The 21057-nt window shown below is 41.4% G+C and overlaps 1 protein-coding gene across 1 annotated transcript in view; it reads right to left on the bottom strand.

Moving 5' to 3' along the window:
- The window catches only part of ZDHHC8 (zDHHC palmitoyltransferase 8), a 121200-nt gene that overhangs the window by 66520 nt on the left and 33623 nt on the right, over nucleotides 1-21057 (bottom strand). Inside the window, exon 2 of the mRNA XM_075832599.1 lies at nucleotides 191-312. Within this exon, the coding sequence (XP_075688714.1) occupies nucleotides 191-312 (122 nt within the window). The remainder of the gene's footprint in view (nucleotides 1-190; nucleotides 313-21057) is intronic.

Here is a 21057-nt window from a genome sequence, read left to right as displayed (position 1 = left end):
CAGTATACAAGGCTGATGGGAGTCCGCAGACAATCCCCACAGATAAATATAGAACAGATACTAGCAGATTCAAACGGGCACAGTTCTAATAAACAGCTGAAAATGGCTGCATCATAAACCTCACCTAAGGTCACTCCATCTGCAGAACAAATTACTATATTCCCAAAGGAAAGTCACTAGGAAAAGTTACCTCTTGGGAAGATACCAGGATCCATAAAGGTTGCCATGCTGAAATTTGCCAATACAAAGAGGAACATGAGCCCATTGTATACTGGGATAGCTGGAGAGATTTCTCTGGTTAACCAGGGGCACCTAAGAAAAAAAAGAAAAGATTCTGCATAAAACAGATATAAATAAGCTTATATTTCATATATTTTAAATAATAATAATAACAACAACATAAATTTCTCTAATCTAGAATCCAATAGTCTAGAAATTCTGCCAATTGTTTCCAACACAAAATTGCAATATAATCTAGAATCCAAGACCAGGTGCAGAGAATCCGTTATGCTTTATTTTGTAATACACAAACTGGGAAAGATTTATTTACGGTCTTAAAACTTAGCTTAATGGGAATGTGTCACCAGGTCCATGCCGCTCTGAGGGCAGTGGCATAGCTATAGGGGTCGCAGCGGTCGCAATTGCCCACAGCCACCCGCAACACTATTAAAAGTTTAAATAAAAAGCTTAAACCACTCTATTAAAAGTATAGTAACTGGGCCTGGAGCCTATGTAATAAACTACACGGGCCCCTGTTACTTTAGTAACAGACAGTATACTTACCCTCCTCATTCCCGAGAACAGTGGAGGTCATGACGTCTCTTCGCTTCATGACGCTGTGCGCCGTCGTAATGCTGGATGGAGTCAGGACCTCCACTGCTCCCAGAGTAAAATATTACTGTCTGCTGGGGCCCTGTATCCGTGTAAGGAAAGCAGAGGGCTCAGTAGTGACTAATCGTATTTCTGGCTTAATGCCAGAAATACAATACATGAAGCTGAGCCCTGACATGTCATAGTGCCATGTCAGAAGTTTGGATTGGTGGGGGTCCGAGCACTGAGACCCCCACCAATCGCTAGAACGAAGCAGCTGAAGCGTTCGTGTGAGCGCTCAGCCGCTTCGTGTCTGTTCGGCTTTTTCCGGAAATAAATGTATCGGAGTACGGACTCAATAGAAAGTCTATGGGCCCGTACACTGATACATCGGCTTTCCGGAAGAAGCCGAAGAGACACAAAGCGGCTGAGCGCTCACATGAACGCTGCCTCGATCAAGCGATTGGCGAGGATCTCAGTGCTCGGACCCCCACCAATACAAACTTCTGACATGTCACTATGACATGTCAGAAGTTTGTCAAACATTTAGCTACATTTTAAGCACTTTTTGCTTTCAGGCCACTACAGATACATATATCTTTATCATACATTGTTTAAAATCCAATTACTGATCATTTCTAAAATCGCTACATATTTTTAAAATCTGTTTCACAGTTAATCAGAACAAGAAAACAATTTGCAACTAGATATTACTTTGCAACCTGAAAACAATAATATTCTGTGTAAGCATATAAATGTCCATTTATTATGGAACTACAAGTCAGACCTAGCTTCAGACTGGCAGAAACCTGCATTTCCATCACAGCTAGAAACCCTCAGGTTGTCTAAAGCCGGTTTGCTCTCGCTTTTGCCAATTCTTGCATGGTTCCCACTAACATACGCTTTGTTTTGCAACTGGTAGATGAAGGGACCTGGTACTGCTGTTCATGCAACGGAGAACAGATCTTTGATATAGTTATAGTACAAAGGCAATTAAAAGCTCACCCAGGAGGCTAGTAGCTGAACTAAATGGTTGTGACAATTGTAACCTTGTAATATCAGTACAAATGCCTCACAGTCCCTCAAGGACACAGCACGGCGAGTCATCCGCCTGTTCTCAAATTCAATATAGCATATGAATGTCGACAGCCACACGGGAAGGTAAAAATTGCCATATGTATACACAAAGCACCCTGCCAGCCGGGGGTTAAACACTGGAGGAAAGGTGTATATTGCAGGAAAAACACAACTAAAGAGAAGCAACATTTTGGATATCATGCCACAAAAGGAAAATCTATGTACTGTACATAATTTAAAGGGCTTTCCAGGATTAGAAAGGATCTGCATTTTTCCAGAAACAGCACCACCCTGGTCAATGAGCTTTGACTGGTATTGCAGCTCAGCCCTATTCATTTAAACAGGGACAAGCTGTAAAACCAGACACAACCCAGGGACAGGAGTGGTGCGGTTTCCGTAAAAATGAAGATCCTATTTTTCTAATCCTGAACAACCCCTTTAAAATTCTAAAGCCGACCATATACGTGAGATAGCTGTCAAGCTATTCTAACTGCACCATAAACATGTACTCTTGGTCGACACTGCATGTTTATTTCAATGAGGAGAGGCCTCAAAAAGACCCCTCTGGCAGCAGCTTATCACCCGTGCCATGTTAAAATCCAACATGCTATTTCATGGAGAACACACATATTCAGCAAAACAGACATGTCTCTCTTAAATGTTCCAACCAGAGTTCTTTGTGATAGATATATATATATATATATAATTTTCGATCTACAAATGGAGTTTAGTTCTATAATGGCACTCTATAATTCACTATAATCATTTTCGCTTAGTGTGCACAGATATGATCTCCTAGGTCAGCAAAAGCCTGACTCATTAATTTAAAAGAGAACCTCTCCTGACATGTCCGTTTTAGTAAATACCTGTATTCCCTATGCAATAACAATGCTGAAGCACTGACCTAGGGGAAAAACAATGGCAAGTTGTCAATTTATTCTAACATTTTCAGAAGGAATAACAGAGGAAAAGCCCAATGCAGAGTTCTAAGAAAAGATGTCCCAGTATTGTTCTCTCACGGGGCATACAAGTACTCACTAAGACAGACAACAATGTTGGAGGATCTGGTTTTACAACAATGTGTTATGCTGTTACTCGGTTATTCCTCCTGGTAATGTAGGTGTTACTATTACAGTTGTCAATAGGGCGTGTCCATTAGGCGCACCAAAATGACGTTCCAAGTTTGCTGTTGATCTTATTCTAAAAGAACAACCATGCTGGAGTGCAAACTACTTTTCGGATTTCTCTAAACATGGGAAATAGTAGTTGCACAACTATCCCACCTTAAAAAAAAACAAAAAAACGAGATAGATTATATATATATATATATATATATATATCTCTGAGCCTCCAAACAGTGAGCCACAAAGACGTATGTAGCCGCCAATATAATTATTACCTCACATATTCCTGATGGTTTCTAATTATTTTAAGACTTTAGGCTTGACCATGGCATATGTTGTTTAAAACACTCAAAATGGCCCATGAAGTGGTGTATGTATATATATATATATATATATATATATATATATATATATATATATATATATATATATATCTATAAACCACAACATGGGCCATTCTGAATGGTGAAACCACATACGCCATGGTTAAAGAGAACCTATGACCTGCGCGCACACGCTCTTCTCTCTCCAGCTCTTGCTGTGACACGGTCGGTAGCGGATTGGACAGTGTCACAGCGATGTTACACACCCTCTTGCCAATTACACGCCCCATTGACAGTTCAGGGGGTTATTTAAATATCAGGCGCCAAATATAACAGCACCGATATGTAAATAACGGGGAAAGATAGGAACATTTTTTATAGTGAGACAGTGTTTGTGAAACTCTGCCTATTACATGGTGCTCTCACCTGCACATGTATGGGCAGGTGAAAGGTTCTCTTTAAGCCCAGCGTCACAAAATCTAATTATTAGAAACCATCAGGAATACAGGTCGTGAAGTTATAATTATATTGGCGGCTACATATGTCTTGTAGGCTCACTGTCTGGAGACTCGGATTTCCACAATCACTCAATTGCTCATTTCAGTTAAATGATTTATGCTTTTTAAAAATGAATGCTAGGATGGTAAAGGAAGTGTGCCCTACTAAATGTAAACATCTCACGAACATGTATCCTGATAGAGAGCCATACACTCCAACGGATACCTACAGAAACAGTTCTTGGTATCATTAAGCAAACCTCAAAAGATACTTAAAGAGGCTCTGTCACCAGATTTTGCAGCCCCTATCTGCTATTGCAGCAGATAGGCGCTGCAATGTAGATAAAGGAACGTTTTTATTTTTAAAAAACGAGCATTTTTGGCCAAGTTATGACCATTTTCGTATTTATGCAAATGAGGCTTGCAAAAGTACAACTGGGCGTGTTGAAAAGTAAAAGTCCAAGTGGGCGTGTTGAAAAGTAAAAGTACAACTGGGCGTGTATTATGTGTGTTACATCGGGGCGTGTTTACTTCTTTTACTAGCTGGGCTTTCTGACGAGAAGTATCAGCCACTTCTCTTCAGAATGCCCAGCTTCTGGCAGTGCAGATCTGTGACGTCACTCACAGGTCCTGCATCGTGTCGGCACCAGAGGCTACAGTTGATTCTGCAGCAGCATCAGCGTTTGCAGGTAAGTAGCTACATCGACTTACCTGCAAACGCCGATGCTGCTGCAGAATCATCTGTAGCCTCTGGTGCCGATGTGTCCTCGCTCGTCTGACACGATGCAGGACCTGTGAGTGACGACACAGCATGATCTCTCGAGAACACGCTGTGTCTGCACTGCCAGAAGCTGGGCGTTCTGAAGAGAAGTGGATGATACTTCTCGTCAGAACGCCCACCTAGTAAAAGTAGTAAACACGCCCCGATGTACGCACATAATACACGCCCAGTTGTACTTTTGCAAGCCTCATTTGCATAAATACGAAAATGGTCATAACTTGGCCAAAAATGCTCGTTTTTTAAAAATAAAAACGTTACTGTAATATACATTGCAGCGCCGATCTGCTGCAATAGCAGATAGGGGCTGCAAAATCTGGTGACAGAGCCTCTTTAAGACAAAACTAAAGGCATAAAGACCCACAAACCAGCAACAACTGAAGACGGCTGCAGTAAAGGCCTGGCACAAACGAGGAAACCCAGCGTTCTGTGAGGTCCATGGGTTCCAGACTTCAGGCAGTCATTGCCTGCAAAGGATTCTCTACAAAGTATTAAAAAAATAACATTTTATTTATGGTAATGTTAATTTGTCCAATTACTTTTGAGCCCCTGAAATAAGGAGGCTGTGTAGAAAAATGGTTGCAATTCCTAAACATTTCACAGGATATTTTTGTTCAACCCCTTGAATTAAACCTGAAAGTCTACACTTCAATTGCATCTCAGTTGTTTCATTTCAAATCCAATGTGGTGGCATGCAGAGCCCAAATCGTGAAGATTGTGTCACTGTCCAAATAATTCTGGACCTAACAATGTACAAATCCTCACAATCGTATAGCACGTCATATTATTTCTAGATTTGGAATGTCCTCAATGTGGAGCTAATTTTAACAATAAAGCTTTTCACAACACCAATCCACCACTGCCCAAACTGCAAAATCCTGTTCCCATTTGCAGCAGGAGGAGCAGCTCTGGAGCAAACTGCTGCTCTATATCATTTATTTTTTATTTTTTTGAGTGCAGTGGTATGCTTTAATAATAGAAGTATGTACAAATGAGTACACACATGATGTCCGCACATAATACACGCCCAGCTGTACTTTTACTTTTCAACACGCCCAGTTGTACTTTTGCAAGCCTCATTTGAATAAATACGAAAATGGTCATAACTTGGCCAAAAATGCTCGTTTTTTAAAAATAAAAACGCTACTGTAATCTACATTGCAGCGCCGATCTGCTGCAATAGCAGATAGGGGCTGCAAAATCTGGTGACAGAGCCTCTTTAACAGGTTCCCGACCGCTGGCCGTAAATATACGGCCAGCGGTCAGGGTCTCTAAAGTCCGGCGTATAGTATATATACGGCCACACTTCAGAGACTGTGCACGCGCGATCGCGTGCACACAGCTCTATGCCCTGGCTGTTGCTAACAGCCATGGGCACTGGGCAGAATGTCAGGGGTCAATCTTTTGGCCCCTGAACATGTGATCGCTGTGACAACCAATCACAGCGATCACATGCATTTCTGCATAGAAAACAGTGTGCACGCGATCGCGTGCACACAGCCCTGTGCCCTCGCTGTTACCAACAGCTCTGGGCACTGGGCAGAGTATCAGGGACCAATCTGATGGTCCCTGAACATGTGGTCGCTGTGACAACCAATCACAGCGATCACATGCATTCCTGCTTATAAAACAGTGTGCACGCGATCGCGTGCACACAGCCCTGTGCCCACGCTGTTACCAACAGCTCTGGGCACTGGGCAGAGTATCAGGGACCAATCTGATGGTCCCTGATCATGTGGTCGCTGTGAAAACCTATCACAGCGACCACATTTGTTTTATTTTGACTTTTCTGGCAGTAAATCTCCTGCCTCTTTTCTTCTCCTCAAACATTGTTTCAGTTTGAGGAGAAGAAGAGACTCGGGAGAATTGCTGCCAGAAGATTACAGTTACAGTTACACAAAAAATACAGTTACACTCTAAAACATTCTCTGTATAGATAGATTTCTATCTATCTATACAATCTATCTATCCATCTATCTTTTTTTCTATCTATCTACATTTCTTTCTTTTATTCTATTAGAATAGGCAGGTAGGGAGTATATAATTATATATATATCCACATATATATAATATATAGCATATATATAATATATATAATATATAAATATATATATAATATATAAATTATAGCAATAGCGGTTTATTTTTTTGTTAGCGGTAGTGTAGATATATATAGCAGTTAGTTTGTGTGTTTTATAAAAAAAAAAATAAAAAAAAAAATTTGTTTAGTTAGTGTTAGTGTTAGTTACGTTATGGCGAGGAAGTTGTTTAGCGCCGAGGAGGCATACGCCATGCTGTGGTCTGAGTCGGAGACCGCATCAGAGATGGCGTCCGAGATGGAACCTGTTTTAGGTAGTGACGATGACAGCGTCACTTCAGGTTCATCTTCAGGGGACGTTGTCCCTGATGCAGTCGAAACTGCAGAACATGAAAGCGCAGGGCCAAGTAGCGCTGTAGCACGGGACAGCCTGGTCCCTCCAGTCCAGGCTCTTGTATGGGCACCTGCCCCATCTTTTGGGCCTAGAATCCACGGATTTACGGCCACTCCTGGCATAACCGTGGACAATACAAATTTTGTCCAAATGGATTACTTCCATTTATTTATAACGGACGACATCCTAAATCAGATTGTCCACGAAACAAATTTATATGCCACGCAATATATAAGGCAGAAACCTTCATCCACCCATGCCAGAGATTGGACGCCCACCAATTTGCAGGAATTAAAAAAATTTTTGGGGCTCACCCTAAATATGGGTATTGTCAAAAAGCCCTCCATTAGGTCTTACTGGTCAACAAGACCCGCCCAAGCCACCCCAGTATATTCTGCAGTAATGCCCAGGTCTCGTTATGAGACAATAATGAGGTTCCTCCACTTCAATGACAACGCACAGGCCCCCCCAAGTACCGATGCAAACCGGGATCGGTTGTTCAAAATAAGACCGCTAATAAATTCCCTGAATAATTTATTTCTGCAACTCTACACCCCTGAACAGAATGTAAGTGTGGACGAATCCCTCCTCAACTTTCATGGCAGACTTAGCTTTCGCCAATATCTACCTTCCAAAAGGGCAAGATATGGCGTTAAGCTCTACAAATTGTGTGAAAGCGGGTCAGGATATACCACCGCCTTCAGGATTTATGAAGGGCGGGACCGCACAATAAATGTTCCTGGATGCCCCCCTGATCTTTCCACCAGCAGTAAGATTGTGTGGGAGATAATGCAGCCTCTGCTTCACAAGGGGTACCACCTGTACTGTGATAATTTTTATTCGAGTGTGCCCCTGTTTAGGCATTTGCATGCTGCAAGGACTGGGGCATGTGGTACCATGCGCAAAAACCGAATTGGTTTTCCACAGCAATTAGTGGGGAAGCGCATGGTAAAAGGGGGACTCCTGTGCTTATGCATCTGAAGAATTGCTGGCGGTCAAGTTCAGGGATCGCAAAGATGTGTATGTGCTAAGCACGATTCATACCGCAGGAACAGTGGCAGTGAGGGAAAGAGGGGCAACATCGGACAAGCACAAACCAGTGAGCGTGTCCGAATATAACAAGTACATGGGGGGGGTGGATTTAAGCGACCAGGTTTTACAGCCCTATTTAGTAAAACGCAAAACTAAAACCTGGTACAAAAAGTGGCCATTTATTTGTTACAGGGGGCCATCCACAACTCATTTGTGCTCTATAAAAAAAACAGAGGCAGAGACACATACCTGGATTTCCAGGAAAAAATTATTGAAGGCCTCATTTTTGATGTTCAGGACACCCGAGAATGCCCCCAGTCTGAGGATGTCACGCGACTGACTGAAAGACACTTCATCAGTCGGATTCCCCCAACACCAACCAGAAGCAACCCTCAGAAAAAGTGCCGCGTCTGCAGAAAAGACGGGCACCGCAAAGATTCCCGATATTTCTGTCCCTCATAACCAGGCCTGTGCATTGAGCCATGTTTTAAAAAATACCACACTGTTCTGAATTATTAGATTTTAGTTAATTTGTTGAAAATATATTTGCCCTACATTACGTTTTTATTTTTCCCCTGATTTTACTCCAAGGGTGAGGGAGGGAATGGGTGGGGGGTGGATGTCATGTTTGCATATTCTCTAAAGTTCATCTGCTGAATAGCTCCATTTGCATAAACCTGCAATTTCTTATTTTAGAAAACCCCAAAAAATAAATTCCCATTATACCCCTAGATGAATATTTTGGGATTTCTGCTTCAAGAGCAGATATTTTGGACGTGTTATAGAAACTCTGTTGAGTTTTGTAAAACCAGCTTTGAAAAAAAGCGATTTGTGAAATAAGCTTCTTCTATCGTCCGCCCTCCTACATCTCTATGTGATAATAAGGCCCACATATTTGGTATCCCCGTGCACGGGAGAAGTGGCAGAACGTGAAAGGAGATTAATTTTGACCGTGGTCTATGCTGTGTGTGAAAAATGCTGGTATAAACTGACGCATTTGCTAAAAAATTGCTAATTTTATTTTGATCCATCTTATTCAAGAAACTTTCAGAAGAAAACGGGACTGTCTAAAAATATGATACTTGTGTGAATGAAGTCATTTATGGGGTGATTCTAATGTTTCAGCAGCATTAGGCCCCCCAGAAAACAGTATGCGGCTCTAAAATCAAATGCAAAATTCCTGGACCGAAAAGGCCAAAAAGCCTCCTTTTATGCCAAGCCCTGGCACATGCCCGCACAGCGAATAAGGCACACATATTTGGTATCCCCATGCACGGGAGAAGTGGAAGAACGTGAAAGGAGATGAATTTTGGCCGTGGTCTATACCGTGTGTGAAAAATACTAGCCTAAACTGACGCATTTGCTAAAAAAGTGCTGATTTTATTTTGTTCCATCTTATTCAAGAAACTTTCAGAAGAAAACTGGACTTGCTAAAAATATGATAAACCCCTTGAAGGAAACCTTGTGGGGTCTACTTGTGTGAATGAAGTCATTTATGGGGTGTTTCTAATGTTTCAGCAGCATTAGGCCCCCCAGAAAACAGTATGCGGCTATAAAATCAAATGCAAAATTCCTGGACCGAAAAGGCCAAAAAGCCTCCTTTTATGCCAAGCCCTGGCACATGCCCGCACAGTGAATAAGGCACACATATTTGGTATCCCCATGCACGGGAGAAGTGGAAGAACGTGAAAGGAGATGAATTTTGGCCGTGGTCTATACCGTGTGTGAAAAATGCTAGCATAAACCGACGCAATTGTTAAATTCTTGCATTTTTTTCCAATTTTGCCCACTTTAGAGAAAAAAAAAAAATTATATATACTGACAAATGCCACTAAAACAAAGCCCTATCTGTCCTTTAAAAAGAGTGTAAAATTCAAAGATGAACTTTATTCACCTGCTGAGTTATAGTCATGTAAAGAAGCGCATAGCAAAATTGTGAAATTTGCTCTGGTCATTTAGCTGTAAAACAGCCTAGTCCTTAACCGGTTAAATTGCCTTTTACCTTGTAGTTGTACAATTGATCTGCCCGGGGATGGTGAAAGAACGGGCCTTTTGCATTTCTATAGGCTTCTGTTGGGGGACTAAAACACAAAAATGTGCCTTTCTTTGCGCAAATATTTTGCTTATTCATTCAATAAAGTGTGAGTGTGTGTGTGTGTGTGTGTGTGTGTGTGTGTGGTGCAATTTTCTAAATACCTTATTAAAAATTATCTTTACTCTTTGAGATACAGCTACTTTGTATACTGTATACAGAGCAGCTGTATCTTGCACTGAGACTTGTATCCATCAGGTCCGCGGGACTGACAGGTTCAGTGACAGTGGGTCCTGCGTGTCTGACATGAAGGATCCACCGGTTATACTTAGGTGACATTGTTAAGAGCTCGATCCTGCATGCCTCCCGCTGTCACTGAACCAGTCAGTGCCACTGACCTGACGGATACAGGTCTCGGCGCAAGATACAACAGCTCTGTATACAGTATACAAAGTAGCTCCATCTCAAAATGTTAAAATATTTTTTAATAAAATGTAATTACAAAGTTGCACAAAAACACACTGATAGTGTTATTTTATTTTTATTTTTTTATAAAAATGTCTATTTAAAAGGGTGTACATAGCTTTTAAGAATTACAAATGATGGTGCTCCTGACTGATATTCAATGCTGTACATTGTAGTCATGGTAAAATAGACATGAAGTCCGCTCTGGAACTCAAGTCCAACTTATTTCTTATTCTTTCACATTTGTAAGTCAGCATGACTTTACAGGACAACCCCCACAAAATGACTTGTCTCCCACCTAGTGCTATTTGAGCCAAATCCTTCTCTCGCTGTCCTACTACAATGTCTTCGAAAACAACTTCGCTGTGCGTATATACCCATATTGTAAATGTAGATAACAGCTATAAGCCAGCTGGGAATTATGTGATATGTATACAGATAACCCCTGGAAGAGGATGCCTATAATAATGGTGATCTATTGCCAGGGTCATTCATTTAATGTCTCGTAAGAATCTAATTCAGTTCACATCAATATGCTCTATAGCTTTCTTCAATCAGTAATACATATACAGTGCTGTGAAAAAGTATTGTCTATTTTGCACATTTGTCACACTTGATGCTTCAGGATGATTAAACTACTTTTAATATTGGACAAAGAATAACCCAAGTAAACCCCAAATGCGTTTTTTTAAATGATAATTTATTTATTCAAGGATAAATGATGTTCAGCCTGACATGAAAAAGTCATTGCCCCCTTAGCTACAAAATCAACCAGTTAACTAAGTTCAATTGACAGTTGGGTTCAATTTCACTAGCCACAACCAGGCATGATTACTGCCAGACCTGTTGGATCTTAAACAGAACCTGTCTGGCAATGTGAAGCAGGCTACAAGATCTCAAAAAGCAGCACATGATGCCACGTTCTGAAGAGATTGAAATACAGATGCCAAACAAAGTCATTGAAATCTACCAGTCTGCAAAGGGTTACAAGGCCATTGCTAAAGCCATGGGACTCCAGCAAAGCAGTGTCAAGAGTTATCCACAAATATAGAGAATACTTGGAATAGTGGTGAACCTTCCCAGGAGTGGCCGGCCTGTCAAAAGATCACCAGGAACGCATCGACAACTCATCCAGGAGGTCACAAAAGAACCCAGATGAACATGTAAAGAACTGCAAGTCTCAGTTAAGGTTAATGTACAGGAGTCCCCAATAAGGGAATACTGGGAAAGAATGGCATCTATGAGATGGTTGCAAGGTGCAAACCACCGCTAACCAAAAGTAACAAAAAAGGATCATCACGAATTTGCCAAAAATTGCATCTAGGAGGACCCCAAAGACTTTTTGGATAATATTCTACAGACTGATGAGTCAAAGGTGGCATTGAGCTTTGTTCTGGTGCTGTATTTATATACTAAGCTTTGTTCTAGTGCTGTATATATGTAGGAGTTTGGTTCTGGAGCTGTATATATGTACTGAGCTTTGTTCTGGTGCTGTATATATGTAAATTAGCTTTGTTCTGGTGTGGTATATATGTAATGAGCTTTGTTCTGGTGCTGTATATAGAACTATATTGCTTGTAAAATGTACAAATGGCTTTATGCTCTAGTTACATAAAAAAATAAAATGTGGAAAAAAAATGAAACCTCATTGATTATTGGGGAAAACAAACATAGCAAGGGGGAAGATGTCGGGAAAGAGGTCGTGGGGGGGGGGGGGGGGCACCAAACTGAATCTTTGCCCCGGGTGCTGGAGAACCTAGCTACGCCTCTGCAAAAAGGTATTCCAAGTTATACCAAAAAGACACCTTTTTGGAATACACCGGGTTAATGGGCTCCTATAGATACATTCAGCCTATGTGCCGGGAGCTTTCCTGGCACATACACAGAACGTAGGGCTCTAACGCTATGGGCATAAGAAGAGTATAAGAAGGTTCATCTTTTAAACCACAATGAGGAGAAGAACATATACAAAAGTGACTGCACTGGAAACCAATTCAATACACGTAGGAGGAAACACTATTACTCAAAGTGTCAACATACTAATGCCATGACCTCACTGAAGGAAACTCATACAGAGTAGTGGGAAGAAAAACCCAACATCTGCCCTATGTGTAAATACTTCATACATGTGTAATGAAGCTATCAAAAGAGGAAAGATTAATTTTCATAATGTGCCAATATGCCTTTTTGTGGTCTCAAGCAAACGTCTAGAATATACAGGGCTATGTTCTAACCTGATCGTGAAATATACATGTTGAGGCCTTCCAATAAAACATTGGTTGGTTACACAGAGAGTAAACATAGACAAGAAGTTGTTTTGACACATCTGCTCTTGCACTACACATATGTACCAATATTTGTATGAGCGGACAAATGTAACACTATTAAGGTATGTTCACAACGTATCCAACCACACCAATTTGTGGTGCAGATTTTCGGTTGAGATCACCTCTGCGGAAAACAGAGCAGAAAAAAAAAGCCAAACACTTAAAGAGGCTCTGTCACCACATTATAAGTGGCCTATATTGTACATGATGTGATCGGCACTGTAATGTAGATTACAGCAGTGTTTTTCATTTAGAAAAACAATCATTTTTGACGGAGTTATGACCTAAATTAGCTTATGCTAAGGACTTTCTCAATGGACAACTGGGCATGTTTTACTTTTTGACCAAGTGGGCGTTGTACAGAGGAGTGTATGACGCTGACCAATCAGCATCATACACTTCTCTCCATTCATTTACACTGCAGATAGCGATAGAGCTATATCGCTATGTGCAGCCTCATACACACACTATAACGCTACTCATGTGTCATGACAATGAATATACATTACCTCCAGCCAGGACGTCATGTGTATTCATTCTCCTGACCACTTCTGTAGCATCTCTGTGATTTACAGCACAGCACAGCGAGAGCTCGCTGTGAATGCCAGCTTACAGTGTAATCTCGCGAGACTATAAAGAATAAAATGGGGAGAGATCCTCCAGCTCACCTGGCACAAGGCATGTGTGTCGTTGATATCGCACGGAATCTCGTGTCGGCACACGATGGGTGAAGGTAGACAAAGGCAGGGGGTTGAGACCAGCGATGAAGAGAGGTAAAACGGAAACTTATTCCAAGTTTACTATTGTCGATTAAAAAGGTCCATAGGTATGAAGTCCTTGGTGTGCAGAAAAGGTGTATGTCAATCCAGTCGTGGAGCCTACGCGTTTCGAACGTGTTAAACGTCCTTAGTCATGGCTGTTGATGTTTGGGAATTGGAGCCCTGGTTATATGTGGATGTGTTCCGGTATTACAGCTGACGTTTGTGATTGCGTTCCAGGGTGCGATGAGTCACTGGAGCGCAGACGGTGATGTCTCGGTGTTCGGCGTGATCAGAGAATGAGAATAAGCTCAGTGACGAAGAATTGCCCTGAATGGAGAGGAAACCGTGGGGGGCTAGAAAACTGTATTTGTAGTAAAATGCTTTAATATATCGGTGTCTGCGGTGTTGGAGACTGTGTGACGTAGTGTGTCTCTGGTTGCGTGTGGCAGATTCCTTGTTTGCGTTCCAGACAACAAGTGTTTTGCTGGAGCGCAAGAACTGACCAATCGTGGAGAGACGCGAGACCCGCCCCCCGAAAGCAGAAACCGCTGTAAAATGCTGGAATAATGTTAGGTGACGTATAAGGAACTTAGAGTAACTATGGAGAAACTTGTTTTGTATGATGATATAACTATACCTATAAAGATAAGTTATATGAGTCACTTTGTTTTTTCGGTGAAATATGACCAACATGAGGGTCTGCCCTGGTATTATGTAAATATCGATCGTTATTTTGGCCTAAAATTTTGATGATATTACATTGCAGGCCTAATATATATATTGGCGTTAATCCAATGTTATTAGGATTTGTCGGTTTATTTAGAACGATACGTTATATAAATAAATTTATGTTTGCTCAATAGTATGTGACCTACTTGAGGGTATGCCTCAATTATATGTAAATATCTTTTGTTGTTTTAGTCTGAGTTTTGATTTTTTACACATTACAGGCCCCCTATGTTTGCCAGCACTCGGAGGAGGAAAGGCTACCCGGATGGTGCGTTCGCGTCCCCTGTGGCGGACGCGAGACTATGCCTGCTATGCTGTAAATCACAGATGCTACAGAAGTGCTTAGGATTCTGAATACACATCACGTCCTGGCTGGAGGTAATGTATATTCATTGTCATGACACATGAGTAGCGTTATAGTGTGTGTATGAGGCTGCACATAGCGATATAGCTATATCGCTATCTGCAGTGTAAATGAATGGAGAGAAAAGTGTATGATGCTGATTGGTCAGCGTCATACACTCCTCTGTACAACACCCACTTGGTCAAAAAGTAAAACACGCCCAGTTGTCCATTGAGAAAGTCATTAGCATAAAGCTAATATAGGTCATAATTCCGTCAAAAATTATTGTTTTTCTAAATAAAAAACTGCTGTAATCTACATTACAGCGCCGATCACATCATGTACAATATAGGCCACTTATAATGTGGTGACAGAGCCTCTTTAACTTCACTGTCGTTGCCATAGCGACTTGTCCCTCTGGACTCCATGCAGCCCGAAATCCTGTGGTGACGCTGCAGGCCATGTGATCGCTGCAGCCTGTTATTGGCTGCAGCAGTCACATGGGATGAAACTTCATCCCAGAAGGCCAGCATCACAAAAAACACCCGGAGAAACTAGGAGCCGCCGCTATGACAAATCTAAGTATAGATTTATTTTTTTTAATAGAATTTAAAGAGGCTCTGTCACCACATTATAAGTGCCCTATCTCCTACATAATGTGATCGGCGCTGTAATGTTAAGTGGTTTTTATTTTGAAAAACTATCAATTTGCACAATTTTAGATTTATGCTAATTGTTTTTTTAATAGACAACTGGGCGTTGTACAGAGGAGTGTATGACGCTGACGAGATCATGCTGTGCAGTCACATACTCCCACATTAACTTTACCGAAGTGTCATGGGAGTGAATAGACATCACCTCCAGCCAGGACGTGATGTCTATTCACACTCCCGACACTCCGGTAAAGTTTCTTGGGGACTTACACAGCACAGCGTGATCTCACGAGATCACGTGTGCGGTCATTCAGAGAATCTTTAGCTAAGTGTCGGGAGTGTGAATAGACATCGCGTCCTGGCTGGAGGTGATGTCTATTCACTCCCAAGACACTTCGGTAAAGTTAATGTGGGAGCACGTAACTGCACAGCATGATCTTCACTCTATTTATATTAGACTGTTTTATTCAACAAAAAGCCACGGTAAAGAAACATGAGAATGAGTGCAGCAAAATTGAAATGCAGTGACAACTCCGACATGGCCAAGTAACCCCTGTACTAAGGGAAAATAGCACCTCAATGCTGCCATCATATAGTAATAGCAGTGACTAGCAAATAGAACACTTCTGTCAACCAAAGAAAAAGAACGTCAGATACAAAACTAGAACCAAGTTCATATTAGTTATAATGTGTGATCACAGTTTGGCAGATTTAAAAGTACTAATACTAAAGGGTCATTTTAAAAACAACAGAGAGAAAAATTTTGGAATTCAAGTTGATGATAAAATTCCAGTCATTGACACAAGGCCTCAATCTAACGCCTGGATTTATGAGCCACTACATGGACACACGTCACGTCCCCCATCAGACTGACTCTACCCCTATAACCTCAGTTTTATTGCCCCGGCTTATGTTAATGATGTATCACCTCATGTACTAATTGTGTAACATCTAAATGTTGTGCTTTTTTCGAACACATTCATTTGTAAACTGCCTGAAGGAGCCTCTGTGCTCTGAGAGCTTGCATATAGAACTTTTATGGTTAGCCAATAAAGGTATCATACCTTCTATAGTTTTGTCTTTTTTTACACAAAAGTATTTAACATTGCAATGTGTACATCTGAAAGCACTGAAGGAGTTAAGAACATAGTTCACAGAACAGCAGAGCCCTCCTATGAAAGGTCAGCAACCCACACAGGAGCAGACAATACATGTGCAGGCGGATCCTACACAATGTCTGGCTACATTAGACGGTCTAGCAGATTAAGACTTAAGAGTCACTCTACAGGAAGGTGGATGTAACCAGGAATATCCTTTCATTAACCTCTACACAGGGCCGATTCTAGCTTTTCTGCTGCCCGAGGTGAAAATTGAATGGCACCCCCCAGATTTTGATGGACATTCTCCTGGCTGTTCTACTTCACTATCAGCCACCTCCAACTCGCCGTTTCTTTGTACTGGCATGCACGGTGCAGCCGGGCAGAGTACACCTCGCTGCACAGTGTGTGCCCAAGGAGTACAAGGCAATGGCGCATTCGAAAAAGTTGGAGGAGACTGGTAATGATGTATAACAGCCAGGGGGATGTCAATCAAGCATGGAAAGGTGGGTTTGGAGGCAGGACTACGTGACTCTTTAGGATAGCGGCACTGCCCCATGCCCTTTTAAGGAGTAATTAGCATATAGTGTGCGCCGTTTTAAAAGTTGATTTTATAGATTTTGCTGCATCTGAAAAAAACATACAAGGGAATGTTTGGAAATATTGTCAGGTCATGTATTACTGCATGGTGGTGGTTCAAGGGGTTAAAACTACCTGACAGGTTTCCATTAAATATACAGAGAACTGAAAACAATTCTTTCTGCCCTGCAATTTTGTGATTATAAATATATGCTATATAATATTACAGCAACAGAACCAAGCTCAGTACACATATACACAGCACCAGAACAAAGCTCAGTACACATATACACAGCACCAGAACAAAGCTCAGTACATATATACAACACCAGAACAAAGCTTAGTACATAAATACAGCACCAGAACCAAACTCATACATATATACAGCACTAGAACAAAGCTCAGTATATAAATACAGCACCAGAACAAAGCTCAGTACATAAATACAGCACCAGAGCCAAGAACATATATACAGCACCATAACAAAGCTCAGTGCATAAATACAGCACCGGTACAAAGCAGAGTACACATATATATATATATATATATATATATATATATATATATATACACACACACACACACACCATCAAGCTCAGTACATATATATATATATATACACACAGCACCAGAACAAAGCGGAGTACATATACATATATATATATATATATATATATATACACACACACACACACAGCACCAGAACAAAGCTCCGTACATATATACAGCACCAGCACAAATACAGCTCAATTTTGTGCAACACCTGCTGTATAGGTTTGTATGGCGTAAAACTACAGCTCCCAGCATGGCCTAAACAATGGTAAGGATATGCTGGAAGTTGCGGTTTCACAAAAAAAATAAAAATAAAAATCATACCACCCATCATCCCGCTGCAGATCATACAGTGACTACAGTGCTCATTAGAGGCAGAATAAACATTTACATTAAGTGACTCGCCGGCAACGTCTCATATTCTAGTTGTTCATTTTCGCTTTTCTTCTCCATCCGGTCCAGACATCTATGAGGACTTCTCCCGGCCACAGCCCATTTTTGCAGTTTGCCACTCAGATGTCTTCAGCTTCTCAATTTTCAAACATTTCAGCACCTAAAAACGAAGATAAAATTCTCATGGTGCCATACTCTGCACCTCTAATTATAATAGTGCCATACACTGAACCTCTAATTATAATAGTGCTATACACTGTGCCCCACACACACACACACAGATCCCCCTGTAGATAGTGCCCCACATACAGCTCCCCCTGTAGATAGTGCCCCACATACAGCTCCCCCTGTAGCGTCGGAAGAGAGAAGACACATCAGCTCCAGGCATCAGAGAGTACAGTTGAATCTGCAACAGCATCACCATGTGCAGGTAAGCATAGCAAACTCCCTAGAGACGAGCATATTACCTTATCGGACGGCTGGAGCCCATGTATCTTCTCTGTCCGACGCCAAGGTTGAAGGACCTGTCGGTGACGTCACGCTGTGTGTCTGCAGTGAAAGAAGCTGGGTGGGAACGATGAGAAGTGTATGATGCCGATTTGTCAGCGTCATACACTTCTATGCACAACGCCCAGTTGGTAAAAACACAATACACGCCCAGTTGGTAAAACGAGAAAACACGCCCAGTTGTCCATTGAAAAGCTAATTTGCATAAATATAAAATTGCTCATAACTTGGGCAAAAATTATCATTTTTAAAAATAAATAAAAACGTTGCTGTTATCTACATTGCAGCGCCGATCACATGCAATAGGAGATAGGGATTTGATAATCTGGTGACAGACCCTCTTTAAAGAGGCTCTGTCACCAGATTTTGCAACCCCTATCTGCTATTGCAGCAGATAGGCGCTGCAATGTAGATTACAGTAACGTTTTTATTTTTAAAAAACGAGCATTTTTGGCCAAGTTATGACCATTTTCATATTTATGCAAATGAGGCTTGCAAAAGTACAACTGGGCGTGTTGAAAAGTAAAAGTACAACTGGGCGTGTATTATGTGTGTTACATCGGGGCGTGTTTACTACTTTTACTAGCTGGGCGTTCTGATGAGAAGTATCAGCCACTTCTCTTCAGAACGCCCAGCTTCTGGCAGTGCAGATCTGTGACGTCACTCACAGGTCCTGCATCGTGTCGGCACCAGAGGCTACAGTTGATTCTGCAGCAGCATCAGCGTTTGCAGGTAAGTAGCTACATCGACTTACCTGCAAACGCCGATGCTGCTGCAGAATCATCTGTAGCCTCTGGTGCCGATGTGTCCTCGCTCGTCTGACACGATGCAGGACCTGTGAGTGACGACACAGCATGATCTCTCGAGAACACGCTGTGTCTGCACTGCCAGAAGCTGGGCGTTCTGAAGAGAAGTGGATGATACTTCTCGTCAGAACGCCCACCTAGTAAAAGTAGTAAACACGCCCCGATGTACGCACATAATACACGCCCACTTGTACTTTTACTTTTCAACACGCCCAGTTGTACTTTTGCAAGCCTCATTTGCATAAATACGAAAATGGTCATAACTTGGCCAAAAATGCTCGTTTTTTAAAAATAAAAACGTTACTGTAATCTACATTGCAGCGCCGATCTGCTGCAATAGCAGATAGGGGCTGCAAAATCTGGTGACAGAGCCTCTTTAAGACAAAACTAAAGGCATAAAGACCCACAAACCAGCAACAACTGAAGACGGCTGCAGTAAAGGCCTGGCACAAACGAGGAAACCCAGCGTTCTGTGAGGTCCATGGGTTCCAGACTTCAGGCAGTCATTGCCTGCAAAGGATTCTCTACAAAGTATTAAAAAAATAACATTTTATTTATGGTAATGGTAATTTGTCCAATCACTTTTGAACCCCTGAAATGAGGAGGCCGTGTAGAAAAATGGTTGCAATTCCTAAACATTTCACAGGATATTTTTGTTCAACCCCTTGAATTAAACCTGAAAGTCTACACTTCAATTGCATCTCAGTTGTTTCATTTCAAATCCAATGTGGTGGCATGCAGAGCCCAAATCGTGAAGATTGTGTCACTGTCCAAATAATTCTGGACCTAACAATGTACAAATCCTCACAATCGTATAGCACGTCATATTATTTCTATATTTGGAATGTCCTCAATGTGGAGCTAATTTTAACAATAAAGCTTTTCACAACACCAATCCACCACTGCCCAAACTGCAAAATCCTGTTCCCATTTGCAGCAGGAGGAGCAGCTCTGGAGCAAACTGCTGCTCTATATCATTTATTTTTTATTTTTTTGAGTGCAGTGGTATGCTTTAATAATAGAAGTATGTACAAATGAGTACACACAACATTCTTGCTCAAAGCTCACACCAAAATAAGTGAGAACTATTATCTTGCTGTCATCTTAGTCAGCTGCCATTATGTATGTTGAATAGTGAATCACACAAATTACTAAAAGGTTGGGTTTCTACATGTGGCTTTTGTCGTGTGCATGTATTATTTAAGAAGACATGACACACACCCGGCTTCATAAACTGTAACGCCACTTACAGATTTTTAGCTTCTGGTCAATCACAGAGCCTACACGGCGACAAATAGAGAGTCTACGTTTACGTATCACGGAACTGTAGATAATCTGCGTGCCATAGTATGGTGCCATCGCACAACAGCGTATTCTCCAGAAAAAGCAATGTTTAGAAGAGAGAATAGATATGTAATCCAACAGGTGATGAAACACGTTTGCAATTTTTTTTTTTCTCACAGATTTCTAGCGACTGAGAACAAAAAAATGTGTGTCATGGTATGAAATCAGAGTCATATGGATGTACAGTATGTGCCCATAGATTTCTATGGGTATAATATTACGCATCCATATAACACAGACCCATAATACAGGACTTGGGCATACTTTTATATCTCTTAGCTGACGACCAGAGGTGATCAGCCGATTGCCTGGGAAGCATTAAATGTCCCTAGATGGTACGACCTCCTAAAGGGTGAATTCACACACGTTTCTAGGAAAAAAAGCCAACTTTTTGTT

The sequence above is a fragment of the Rhinoderma darwinii genome, chromosome 1 (assembly GCF_050947455.1).
Source record: "Rhinoderma darwinii isolate aRhiDar2 chromosome 1, aRhiDar2.hap1, whole genome shotgun sequence".
NCBI classification, from domain to species: Eukaryota; Metazoa; Chordata; class Amphibia; order Anura; family Rhinodermatidae; genus Rhinoderma; species Rhinoderma darwinii.
Note: the sequence above shows the minus strand (reverse complement) of the source record. Positions and strands in the feature narration are given on the sequence as shown.